The sequence below is a fragment of the Antennarius striatus genome, chromosome 22 (assembly GCF_040054535.1).
Source record: "Antennarius striatus isolate MH-2024 chromosome 22, ASM4005453v1, whole genome shotgun sequence".
Taxonomy (NCBI): Eukaryota; Metazoa; Chordata; class Actinopteri; order Lophiiformes; family Antennariidae; genus Antennarius; species Antennarius striatus.
Genome location: NC_090797.1, coordinates 5,851,330 through 5,865,612, shown reverse-complemented (window position 1 = coordinate 5,865,612; position 14,283 = coordinate 5,851,330). Strand labels below are relative to the sequence as shown.

General features: G+C 42.1%; 1 protein-coding gene across 1 annotated transcript in view; it reads right to left on the bottom strand.

The window, feature by feature from the left end:
* The window catches only part of snd1 (staphylococcal nuclease and tudor domain containing 1), a 144,914-nt gene that overhangs the window by 118,980 nt on the left and 11,651 nt on the right, over positions 1–14,283 (bottom strand). The window contains exons 10-11 of the mRNA XM_068306401.1: positions 11,092–11,196; positions 1,697–1,798 (exon numbers count right to left, since the gene is read on the bottom strand). Coding sequence (XP_068162502.1) covers positions 1,697–1,798; positions 11,092–11,196 — 207 coding nt within the window. The remainder of the gene's footprint in view (positions 1–1,696; positions 1,799–11,091; positions 11,197–14,283) is intronic.

The window sequence follows — 14,283 nt, the reverse complement described above, 5'->3', positions numbered from 1 at the left end:
AACCACTTTTTTTTTTTTTTAACTCTTCCATGTCTGAAAGAGTGTGAGATGGCAATGTTTGTGCCATCTATTGTCTGGGTTGTGCAGTTCAGAGTCCAAGATTTCTGTGCATTTGTTTGGCTGACAGAGATTTTTAAAAAATGCACAGACAGAACTGATTTGTGAAGGTCTAAGCTACAGAATCTAATACTAAGAAGGCAACTGCATAACAGAAGAGAATTGAAGATATAACTTCTGACTGGGGAAGTAATTTTGTCAGTGTGACTGCTCATAAATGCACCATTTTGACAGAGCGCTCAATCAGTCTGCACATTAAACTGTATTCCTGTGTCGATTTTTCAAGATAGATTCTCATCTTTTTCACCATGACTCCCATAATAATGTGGCCCTTCGGCTTTTTGGTGTTAAGCTACATGGAAAATATAAACAGTCATTCAACTCCAGCAGTGGACAACAGCTCTGGGCATGCCTCGAAGCCACAGTCGCCTTCTCTCCTAAAGTTAATACAGTAAGTAGAGTCAGCTAAATTGCCAATGCACACTCACCAGCTACCATATGTAGGTTTTATTTTACTGATTTACTGAGGGAAGTGTGCAGTCACAAACTTTCCAAGGTAAAGTTTAGCGTCTGGACCTGGTCAGACAAATCAGTACATTTTTGTGGTGAAGCAACGGTATTGATCCTAATTTTCTCCCTCTTAGACACCCAACTTCGACTCAGTTTTAATATGCCTTTCTTAAGGAAAAAAAACAGCTCAATACTAAGATTTTGTGTAGAATCAGGGGGCTGGGATGTATTAACTCGAGTGATGAACTCAATCTTGATTTTGACACCTTATCTGGTTAACAATTGCACATCAAGGGGCTCGGTCATGACTCCCATGGAGAACCACCGGAAAATCAGCAAAAGTGTGGGAGTATTTTGGACGGGTCAAAAAAATGTGGTGCTCTGAAAATTGCTGTCCTCGCACTCATGAAGTGGGGTTGCATTTTAAACAGAGATTCAAAATTGTGATTTGTTATAAGCTTCACAAAATTGAAAACTCATTATATATAAGGATACCCCTTTAACATTTTCCAAGGGCATTCTTGCTACTTGATGCTAAATGTAATATTACCAATGGGCCAAAAAACACCTGTGACCAGTTTGGTTATCATTTTGCCCATTCCTAACAGGCATGTTTGGAAATATTTAGAACTGCACAGAAAAACTTTAAAAAAATAAATAAATCAATAAAAAACAAAAATAAGAGTGGCAGATGTTCATTTAAGCGATGCTGAGTGTCTCCAGAGCTCTCCAGCTCGGTGCTGGCTTCTGCTGGGTCACATTTGTGTAAATCATAGCGGGCCCCAAGGTGTACAGACCCAGTAGATCAATAGACACAAGAGGGGGTAAATCAACACTGCTTGTTTAAAGGGTGCGTCCCAGCCAATACCAAGCCCCGGGACATCTACTGGGAGTACTCGGAAGTCAAACAGAGGAGGAGATAAACAGCTATCTAGCTTGGGGCTTCAGAAATGTGTTTGGGCACTGGTGAGATGCTGGAGCGTATGTTTCAGCCACTTGGGAAAATTCCTGCATAGAATTCTTGTTTAATTCATTACATTAGAAGCAATCAAGTTTATTTAAAAAGCAGCAATACACATTGAAGCCACATAATGACGGTGAGGTTTCAAGTTCTGTTACTGCATCTTACCTTTTTACCAATGAGCTTCTTCCTCAAGAATTCACGGGCCTCAAACATGTAGGGGATGTCATAGAGTGGGCGGAAACGTTTGTCTTTGTCCTTGTTCTTCTCCTGAAAACAGAAAAGGATGGAGGTAATGGGGGGGAGAGTTGCCAGACAGAGCACGGGGAGAGAAATGAGAGAAATAGAAAGAGACAAACAGGGAGGAAGAATATTATTCCCAATGAAGTTTGAAAGTGGCTCAGTTTAACAAATCCACAGAAGATGCGGACTTCTAAAAGACATGCCCACATCTCACACATAAGCGATTTGCACACAGTTTGCGGCCCCATCTCCTCAGCCCTGCGACGGGGTAGATCTAGATCCTGAACTCATTTGGAATCAATTTCCAGAAAACAGCAGCATTTTATAAGCTAACCGTCACACATAAACCTTCCTCAAACACAAACACATCTCCTGCTATTAATACCGACACATTGCACTTGAAAGAAACTAAGCACACAGTTGCCATGGTCACAGTCCCCCAATAGTCATGGCAAAGTCATTTGGGGTTAACCTGAAACTATGTGCATACGGACTCATAAACCTGTATACAAGGACTCAAAATGCTCTTGCACTCCCTGACAGGAACAGGCCGCAAATAGAACCGATTTGCATTTTCAGAGGAGGCTGAGGTTTTTAGAGACAAACAGAAACTGACAGGTACAGTATTTGCAGTGCTGGTTAAAAACACAGGTCGTCTGCAGGCGACATACTATACCATAGCTTTGTAACGTTTTCCAGGCTGATCACCTTAGTCTTAATTTCCTTTGGTATTTACTTTTATTTTGGCATAGGGGTGATACCTACTAGCTAACTGCCCGTATCTGAAAATGTTTTATTTAAACCCATCTGTCTGCACAGGACTGATAATATTCAGCTCACTAATTTGTTGGGGTTTTTTTAATTTAAATTATTTTCTGGGGCGGAGATAATACAGGCCAAGATGGTCAAAGATTGCACTTTTGTTATTTACTGAACAAAATAATTATCTTGTACACCTTCCATTCTCCATTTAGTCAGGTAACCTTTGCTTTCTGATAGATTTTGTTCAGATAACTGACAAGATTTGATGAGATACACAGAAAATTCATTTTCATCAGGTGTCAATCACTTCCCACAGCAGTAGAACGGCATTCATTATCTTACTTGCATAAAGGGGTTAAAGTCATTGTTCAATGTATGACTAAAAAAATACAATCAACATCCCTCCTTCAAACCATCCATCAAATCAGCCATCATGTCATACATTCATGCATCCTCTTCAAAACGCGACAATGCTTGTCCAAAATACGGGTCACAGGTTCTGCTAGAGCCCATCACAGCTGGCTGCAGGCAAGGGAGAGGGGGACAACCTGGACAAGATGCCAGTTCATCGCAGGGCCGCACAGACAATCACCCACTCACACATACTGACAATTTGGGGTGACAAATTCACAAAAGCTGCATGCTTTTGGAAGTGGGAGGAAGTTGGAGAACCCAGAAAATACCCACGCATACACAGGGAGAACATACAAACTCTGCACAGAAAAGTCCCAGGTGGAATCAAACCTAGAACCTTGTTGTTGTGAGGAAACAAGGCTCCCCACTGAGCCACAGTTGTGTTCATTATGTCATACAAAGAATTGAAAGAGTTTCTTTTGGGAATTTAATTTTTATTTCAGAAACTGTGGTTATTTGATCTTTCATTTCTGACAAGAGCCAAAATTGAAAGACAAGTTGTTTTTCTATTTTCTCACGCACCATGGAGTGAAACTTCGAACTCCTTTTTATATTTTTTTTAATAAAAATAATAATAATAATCACAAGAACAGAAATAAAAAGTCTGGGTTTTTATTCCAGGTCCAGAGATAAGACTCTCTATTCAATACACGTAAGCAAAATGCTAATGTGGAACTGCCGGTGTTGAATAGAAGAGAATGTTCCATCTACAAGTGTTAAAACACTCAATGTTCTAATGTTCAGTGTTCTCAGTGTTCATAGGATGCTCTACGCCACAGGGAATGTGGACCCAGGTCAACATATTTGGCGGGCTTGTTTTCTAGACAGTTGATCACAGTAGGTCTTCTCCACAAGGACTTGGCTAGAGGACCAGAAAGTTACAAAACAGAAATTGAAAATAAAATCGCTCAAGAAATTTTCTTTCTCCCATTTCTCACTAGGAAAAGAAAAACACCTCATATTGGTCAATTTCCAGGAGAAAAAAAAAAAAATCAAATATCCGCTCATTTTTTGAGTTCCGTTTCTGAACTGAAAATACAACAAGAAACCCAAAGATACACGGACTGTGGACCCACAGGGATGGAATGATTCATTTCCTTTTGTCTTGCAGGGTTTTCATTAATTTTTAATGCCTCTCCAGCTGTTGGTAGCTTCCAGGTGCAGCACACAGCTGGGCAGATGGATGTGGAGTTAACACATGGGGAGCAGAGCGGGTGTAGCATGACTTTTCATGTTCTTGCATGTGTCTATAACTCAATTAAGGTCTTTAAGACAACTCTCGTGGGGACAAACACCACCAAAGCGATGATTAATTGACCAAAAAAAAAGAGAAAAACGTCCTTCTGACACACTGTTAATATTTTAGTAAGTCTCCATGTGACTGCACAGAAGGACGGCTGGATTATCCGAGTAAAGCAGCTCCAGAACTGCCAAATCTACCCGCCAACCGTTTCTTTAACCTTGGCAGGAATGTAATAACCTTTGAGTTTAATAGCTTTCCATCTTTCTTTTCTTACTCCCCCGCTCCCATCTCTCTCCACTTTGACTAGCAGAGTCAGCACAGCGGGAACCATAGGAGGTGAGTTAATCTCACTCATGGCCGGTGGAAATTCCCCCACCGCTCCAGCCTGGAGCCAGTGTCCTCCATTTTGTGTCAGTCTGGGCTTATTGTCCAGATTTTTCATCCACACCACATCCTTTTCAGAGGGATGATGCAGCCTTTATGTGGCACGGTAAGACGGGAAATGTCCATTTGGTGCCTGGGCTGTAGACTCAATCGGACACTACCTTGGAATGAGGATAACTTATAACTATGGGACAGTTCTTGGGGTGTATGTGTGTGTGTGTGTGTGTGTGTGTGTGTGTGTGTGTGTGTGTGTGTGTGTGTGTGTGTGTGTGTGTGTGTGTGTGAGAGAGAGAGAGAGAGAGAGAGGGAGAGGGTCTCCAAACAGACTACAGTATTTCCAAATATTGAATGTTCCTGCAGTGTTTTAATGATAGCACTCCAATTTCAGTGTCTTTAGGATTATGACAGACAAGCCAAACCAACATAACTTGGAACATAAAATAGGAATTATTTCTAACTAATAGTCTGGAAAAGGGAGCCATGTCACTGAGGGCGAAGAGTATAAATGTCAGCACTCTATGCCAATTAGGCACAAGGAGAGGAGAAGCAGACACGGAGGACAAAAGGTGCAACTACTCCATCTTTTAGAACGTCCATGGGGAATGAGGCAAGACTCTGTGGAACATGGCAAGGTGAATGAGTCACAAAGCAAGGAAATTAGGCAGTAAAAAGAATATTATATCTTAACACACTGAATACCCAAGATAGGATTCAATTATGTCAACTGCTATACCAATATTTTACCAGTCAAGTCCACTTCCTGTTCAAACCAGGAAGTTAATCGTATTAACATTTAGAATTTACTGAAAGAACAATGCTAATTGTTAGACAAACACAACAGGCACAATGTTAATAAGAATGTGTTGCAATAAATGTAGTTAAGTTGTAATTATTTCCTTCTAAATTTGATTTAAAATGCATTACCCAGACACAGATTAATACACATTATGTAGACACAGGGAGGTTTGCAGAAAACAGGAGAGTCACTTCTATGTCTCACCCGTGACCCAATAACAAGACTTTGCTCTCAGTCAGCTTGGGGGGGAGTTCTGTTCTATTTGGGGTAAATTCCCTTCCTTCCAAATTACTGGCTGGGGCTCAGGAATCATCTTTGACTATAGCAGAGGGATGGGGCTGACTGGATGGTACAGTGTCTCAGGGCTGCAGGGGCTGGGCTGTAAAATGTGTTGGATGCGACTGCTGGAAGCTTTTGCAGCTTCTGGAACCTCGAGGGAGAAATCATGACTCAGGAGCACGTCACGCTTTTTGATATGCGGCAGCCGAGTAGAGAGTATAGCATGCAGACCTTACTTTTTTTTTTCTTTTTTTTTTTGCAATGAACTGATTTAGAATTTGTTTGGTCTGTATGCAACCTATATCTGGAGAGAAATACACTGCTGAGTGTGCATGTCCTCAACAACGTGGATTATTTTTGGATTAAGCAGTGCATCGGTATTTATACCCAGTCAACATTTACTATTGTGCTCCTTAGAAATTTACTCATTCGTGCATTAAATGACTGCAGAGGTTTCGGAGTGGAGGGTGTGAGACAATGCAGGGGGAAAATAAAGACAAAACCCAGAGAGAGAGTCTAAACTCTCCTTGGAGCAAAAAAAACATAAAAGATTTAGTGGATTATGGCTCTCCAATACAAAATCTAATATATCTAATCTAATAGTGTTACCGCCACATAGGGCAATGACAATAAGCACATATTCAACGGAATGTATCATACGCAGACACAAAACGGACGATTAAAGCAAACTACTGGTCTGAACGGTTGACGTGCAGTTGACATTGTCTGACAGCCAGTGTTTATAACATATCCTCAATAAAAGTACGCAATCCTTGAGACATCTCCATTCCTCAGTCACCCCCTTATTGCCAATACGATCAAGTCATAACTAACCTGACTTGCAAACATCAAACGGCCTCTCAGTTTGTGATTAGCCCCTATCAGACCGGTGCAGGTAAATGCACTCGGACAGCTGTGACGGCTCGCAGAACATGTTTCATTGTGTGCTGATTAATAAGGATGGCACATAAAACATTGCGAGCTGGTTTTCTTTTTTAAACCACATAAATGTGTAAACAGCCCCCACAGATGGTGATGCATGGTTATAATACCCCTTAAAAAAGATCACCAATACATACACAGAGCATTTATTTTATCCTATGTTCCTGAATCTAAAAATTCTGATTTAGAAAATGTTGTATTGACTTTGTTTCAAAACGCGACATTATACGGCTAAAGGCGTGTAGACAGCACACACAAGATCAGATTTGAAGGATATGGACAGATTGGAAGGGGAAAAAATGGACAAGAATTAAGAGGAATTAAGAGGAATATCCATCCAATTGTTCTTTGATGTGGAAATGTTACATCAATAATTTGCCGGTCTTTTCCAACTTTTAAAGAATGCTGAATACAGCTTTCAAGTATGAAAACTAATAATTTGAAAGTATAAATAGGGAGACAGATAAAAAAAAATATGAGGCAGAAGCAGAAATAACAGTTAATATGTATTGTGAAGATAAATTATCTACAAACTTAAACACAGAGTGGTCAGGAAGCAGGACTGTACATAGTAACTCAGCCATTGCATTGGCTTATATTAAGATAATACGTTGACTTCTCTTTGTGCTCCAGGAGGACCATCCTTAACCCTCTTTAAACCACATGACTGCTCACATGCATTACACTGCATAAAGACCCACAGACAAACTCTAGACTGGGCTTGTGTGTGTGTGTGTGTGTGTGTGTGTGTGTGTGTGTGCGTGCGTGCGTGCGTGTGCGCAGGCGTCAAAGTAGATGCACACAAATGCAACTAAATGCATGAGAGCAAGTGAGTGGGTGCATGTAACAGTGAGTCACTGAATAGCACAGATATTTCTCCCTAGTTGGGTTTTTATGCCGGGTCGGTCCTGATTCATATAAGAGACACGAAAAGTAAGCCAATTTTTTTGTTTTTAAAAAAGGGAGGGGGGAAAAGAGGGAGAAAAAGCTGACTCCAACTACTGAACTTAAAATAACTCGGGTCTGAAGATGACAACGGTAACACGAGGGAGGAGAGGAACCAATACCAGAGAGGAGCGAGGGGAAGCGGCGGGGCGGCACATGTCCTATGTTTTGCTGCAGCCAGACGACGTTGGATCATCACTCTGTTAGTCTAGGCAGAATTAGTGTAGTCATGAGAGGGGAGGGGCATGTGTGTGTCTGCATGGGGTTTTAGGAGACTAAAGGAATTAGAGTAGATGTAAAGAAGACGGGGGCTCAGCAGGAACAGCTGAAGCGCATCAGTGCACAAGTTTGTCACGCCTTGTACCTCTGAAGAGTACACAAACCTACGTGCACCCCCCCACCCAAAAAAACACTTCTACAGACAGATACAACACACACACATCGGAGAATTCCAAGTACGTTCTAGCTTTGTCTTTGCATCTGCTTGCTGCAGCGTTTGCAAGAAGTAGTTCAGAGTTCATAGACGAGGCGACGTCGGTGTGTGCAAAGCTTCTGGATGAGAGATGCCTGCTGTGAGCTCTGATATTTACTTCGCCTGAGGGACAGAATCACCAACTCACAAAAAATAATTAGAGAACTAAGTGGGAAAACAAAAGAAGACCTTTGGTTTGTGCGTGCTGTCTGAATGTGAATGGTGCCATTTGTAAACTGATGATATCATTTGACAATAAAAACAGAGGCATAAGATCTGATGGTGTGATGTGTCCTGGTTCAATGTGCGTCTCCTTGTAGCATTTTTCAAAAGCTTTTAAGCACCTCCAATTGTTGAAGGTCAGTCTGGACCACATTCCTGCTTTTTTTTTCTAAATGGTTGCACATTTTATAAAAACAAAAACTTACACACTCTACTTAGGTCACCTACTGAAGCAAAAACAGGAAAGAACTCTGAGCTGCATTTCTTGGGTCAGCTTTATAAATTAAATTATGCTAAGAAAGTACACATGGCAGACAGAGGGAGAGACAAACAGAAAGAGGTGTGTGTGTGTGTGTGTGTGTGTGTGTGTGTGTGTGTGTGTGTGTGTGTGTGTGTGTGTGTGTGTGTGTGTGTGTGTGTGTGCGTGCGTGCGTGCATGTGTGCGTGCATGTGTGCGTGCGTGCCTGCATGGAGAAGAATCTCAAACACTCATTGGGGAAATTCTTTTTTCTTTACTCGACTGACATAAAACCGGACGTACTATTCTCAAATCCATACTTAACCGAAAAAATAATTTTAAGTTATCAAGAGAAAAATTCCGATGCCTCTCATTCAGATGCCTCTGTTCCATCCCATGATCCAAAGCGTCATCTTACCTCTGCATCGCTACCATAGTGACAACACAAAGATGAGCCAACGGCACTGCAGATAGGCAGACGGGCAGCTCATCAGCTTACAGATTGAAAAAAAACCTAACAAACAGAACTAGGAGTAGCATCACAAACAACCCTTATAGAAGCAGAGAATGCATTAACCTTTTTTATATCAAATCACCATCATCATCATCACCAAGCACTCAGAAACTGATGGAACCAGTGGCAGTGAATACTGCCGATTGATCACCCCAGACAAATTATATATATATATATACATATATACATATATACATATATATATATATATATATATATATACATATATATACATATATATATATATACGATGTGCAAGAAAGATCAATACAACAAAACACACACGAATATTAACATCTGGGCTCACTGTCCTCAGCTCACTCAAACATATGATGGTGTAATGAAGCACAAAACACACACTGTCAAAGCATCTGGTGCTGACAAAGTGAGAGCGACACACACAATACAGACGGGCACCGAAAGGCAGGAGGAGATGGCCAAATATGGAAGAGACTGAGAAAAAGAATGGAAATCTGAAATGAATGTAAATGAAGAAAGGAAGCAGAACGGTAAAAGATTAGAAAACCACACAAGGGAGAAAAAAATCTCCAGAAGGTCGTGAAAAAAAAAAAAGTTGGGATCGAAAAGAAGAATCTTGTAAGGAAAGAGGGAATGGGAAGAGAGAGAAAAAGAAAGAGAGACCCCCCCATACACACACACAAGCTTGTTACAAACACAGAGCTAGTGAGGAGAAACATGCATAAAGGTCAACAGTGCAGGTCAACGACCTGACCTCCTGACAAGAGGCAAAGGACAAAGGAGAAAGTGACTGAAGAGGAGGAGGGAGAGCAGAATGAAAGAGGGAAGCAAAGTGATGTACAAAGCAGTCTCTTAATGATGTAAGTCAATGATGACACCAGGGGAGACAGGAGAGGAAGATGTCGATGAAGGAAGAGGGGGAGGCTGGAGAGTGAAAACTTGAGGAGAGAGAGTCAACCATAAAATGGCCAAACAAGCTGGAAGAGAGAGTCAATTAAAACAGGAACGATCCAAACAGACAAGGGGCTGCCGCAGACGGTCTGCGCTGTGACTTTTACCGCCGTTTCTTACGAGCACAACAGCTTCTCCATCTCACACCTCAGGAAATGTGAGGCGCAACCTGCCCATTAATGGACATAGCATTAAAGACGTCGTATGGCCTCAGATGTGTTCGGCAAAAACAGTGAGAAGCGCACAGATCTCGCCTGACTAAAAGAGGAAAAACATTGTAGTTTTGACATTAAAACTTTCTAATTAATGCAAGTGACATTTTCAGGCATCTTGAGTTTGATAAAATGAAAGCATTTTAGAGGATGAAGATGGAAAGGATAGCTGAAATACTTCTGTTGTGAACATTAAAAATGGTGTTGCAAAGAATTTTACAACGGTGTCAAATGTACAATAATTACCTTGTCATTTCAGCTAATAAATGCCTTGATAATCAGAACTGGGGGAGAGAACGACGGAGTCGATGGATGTGTCTATGTGTCGCTGCATAAAAGCAGCTGGTTTCCCCAAGACACTACCTATTGTGTGGACAGATTTACATCTCCCCTGCTGCAAATACATGTAAGCATGCTTATATGTAGGTTTATGTTTTGACACTCTTGTAGGGGTTCTAAAGAAAAATGGGGGAATGTGGAGAGGAAAAATGTATATATTGTTTTTAAATCACCTTGCCTCTCTGCAGTGCTGCAATTACTGGGTGTGGGCAAAAAGTGTCTCACTGAGTTTCCACGTGTTCCAATCGCACTGGTGCCACCAAGTGGTGGAACCTAACGCCTGTGTTCATTTACAGGAAGATGAGACGAATGTGTACGGGAACAGAATAGGTCACAGGAGAGCAGGGGAGAGAGCGGTGGATAAATATTCAGGTATGTGCGGAGGGAGATGTAAACAGCTTGTGTTTAACTTCAAGAGCGCATAAACCGACACCGTCGAACGTCTGGCAGCAGCGACACAAATCGTTCCTGCGCCGCATATGAATCGTTATTTGGACATGCAAAACCACAAGCTGCAAACTCGCCTGGCATGTAAACACATTCATCACTAAACTCGCAGGCAAGAGGCTACTCGCTGTGTGCAAACCTGTCCATCACACAAGCAGACGAGACACGGAGTTGTTTGTACCTCTCCCTCGATTCTAGGTGGGCGGATGCTGGACAAGTGGATGGTCTTGTATTCTCCAGAGTTCAGCTTAACCATCATGGCATCTGCGTTGACCACCTGCATTACCTGAGGGAGAGAAAAGGAGGAGGAGGGAGAAGGGCATTGAGTAAGGAATGTACAGGAGTGACATACAGAAAGAATAAAATGAATTTAGCCATCTAAAAACATTCAGACCATTAGGGATTTAAAAAAAAACCCATCGCTGCAGAATGGAGGAACATTGGCACAAAAACACTGGTTACTGCTTCTTGGAAAGATTGGAAGTGAAAGGGGCAGGTAAACGATATATTGCGAGGAAGCAATCTATTCAAAGGAAGAAAGAGTGACAGAGCAGATCATGTGCCGTCGTGATTGAAAGGCAGCAAGAACGATCCTTGAGTGACTGACTAAGCAAGCGAGCAAAGTCGTGCCAGCAGGCCGGCAAGGTTGAGAGGACAGAGTGAGGATATTACTGTTATACAGGGAGAAACAGCACTACCGCTACAGCACCCAACACTTGGAGACCTTTGCAAGTGCAACTAAAGACAAAAAGTAATTTATATTTGGCATTTAAATGTTACCCATGTGTCCCAAAAGTATCAACTGCAATTTATTGAAGGAACTGTGAGAATGTTCAAGGCAACAGCTGCTGAATTACAGTTCATGAGGGTGTTAGTCTAGTGCTTTATTACTCCTTAACTACAACATTAAAGGACAGGAAGAGGAAATTACCAAAAAGACCTCAAGAAAGTACACAACTCTCCAAGCAAGCATCATCTTAATTAATCGTGACGTGGAGTGAATATATTTGTAACTCATCAAATAAATATGTGCCTTTCTTAAGGTTGGTGCCTTCCCAAGAAAAAAAAAAAAAAGAGATTCAGGGAATAATGTGACAGAGACGGAGGAGGGATCCAAACCCCGAGTCTTAAGTAGGCCGCTTTCAAGAGACAGAGAAATCAATTGGCGTACACATGTTGCCACCCACAAATGCATTAAAGGGTCACATCATCACTCAAACTGGGGTTCACATGTGGGCGGAGCTAAAGCTCAAGGCATGGCCAGAGCCACGTTTCAAGCACCAGCCAGACTGCAACTCTGATGTCCGTTGGACTTACATTATACACAACGCAAACAAACTGAGGTGCAGTGGGCTCTTTGGGACAGTCATTATTCCATAGAGGGCGGGGCAGGGCGGGGCGGGGGGGAAACAAGCACGGAATTTGCAATGATGAACAGAAATTAGACCATCCCACAAGCCTAAAAGGCTGCCTACGACAGCAGCCAAAATATATCAGATACTAATCACTAAGCTGAGAGGGGAGAGATAAAGAAACTCAGGGAGGGGGAAGGAGAAAGAGAGGAGGGGGGTGAACAGTGATGAGTAAGTGTGAGAGGGAGCACGCATGCACACAGCAACATACACCAGCCTACACGACTAACAAGGTCATTCTGTGGTCCTGCCCAAGTAAATAGAGAAAAAGAAAGATTTTGGCAGGAGCGAGTGGGAAAAAATGACTCAGCATTTACTAACTAATTATTGGCTGGGGGGGGCAAGAGGAGAGAAAAGTGAGGAAGGTCAGATGATCACACATCAACACAGGGGAAGGGAAAGATGGAGCGAGCTAGCGTGTAATCTCTGTAAATATCACAATAGGAGAGACAGAGGAGGAAGATAGAAAAATAGAGCAAAAAGTCTTTGCAAAGTAGCTGCCATGGGGGTAGAGCGAGAAGACAGATGGGGGGGAGCTGCATGACTCACTGGTCTAATCTGACACTGAAGTAATGGGGATCTACTGCCCCCCACTGCCCATGGCAGACACGACATCTGCAGTGACCAGGATCCATCAGAGAAAAACAGTAAAAAAATAAATAAATAAAAAATTTGAATCTCGGCTACTGCCAGGAGTTGGGATGGTTGTCAGTTGGATCCATTAAGCATGCCTCGACCACGGGTGGTGGTGGTGGGGGGGCAAGCAGGGGCTCAACCAGGATTTCCTTACTACTCATGTCAGATCATCTCTCTCTCAAAAGACAAACACCTTCAGACGGTGTATCACATCTGGGGGCTGAAAGAAAAGCCGTCTGATGGATATTTAATACTTGGTGAGGTTATTAACAATCAACCACCCCCAAAAAGACTTTTTTTAATTTCCTAAAAACAGACTTCTGACCTTGTGACCATTGTACTTGACTTACCTTAACTAGGGAATACAAAGAAGTCCTCTCTCGATCTTAACATTTGCCACAGGGTGCATTATGCTCTTCTGAGTAAGACCTTCAATTACTCCTCCGCAAAATTACATAAAGGAAAACATCTACATAGTTGTTGCATCGGTCTGTACTTTAAAAAAACATTTGATTCCACTGATGAACACATTCTTACTCTTCAACACTACACAATTACATCAAGATGCCTGTTTTTTAATTTTATTTACATTCTAAAGGATTTAGTCAAACCAAGGGCAATACCGGTAATTGTCCCGACAACCTAGTGAAGAGAGGCTGGTAAGGGAGTTTACACCACATCACCTTATATCCGTCAACTCACACACCGGTGGTTTACCCTGGGGAGAGGAGGGGAAGGGAAAGCAAAGGAAGGGGGTTAGACCAAGACTATTGGGACGTGGCCTACATCCACTTCTCTGGTCTCAGCTGAGTTGGAGGAGGAGGAGAGAGAGGAGACAGTCAAAAAGGAAGATGTGTCAGCAGGATTGACTAGGGGGGATTGGACCAGCTCTGCTCTCGCCACTCTATCCATCACTCAGATAATAAGAAGTGAAAAGTGGAGTGGACGAGAAGAGGGGATGAGCGTATGATGATGGAACTGATGGATAGATGTGTCCCTGGGAGAGTCGGTGCATTGCAGAATTAGGTGCTGACAAATGTCACAGGTATAGAGGGGCGATGACAGACCTGAGTAACCTGAGCCTGTCCAGTATGTCCTTGATTTAAAATGCCTAAAAACCAATGCAAGGTCAAAATGAAAATACCCATCTATGGAGTACGTGATACTGTAACAAAAATGATCTGTGGATATTTTCTGGTACTTTTGTATAATGATAATTATATCATGTCATTTTTCATAAGTCCACTGTTTCGCTGAACAATTTTGCAAAAGTTTGTTGAGTGTTTTCGTGCGATGGTAACTTGTCTGGTGCTGGCTTGTTGTGG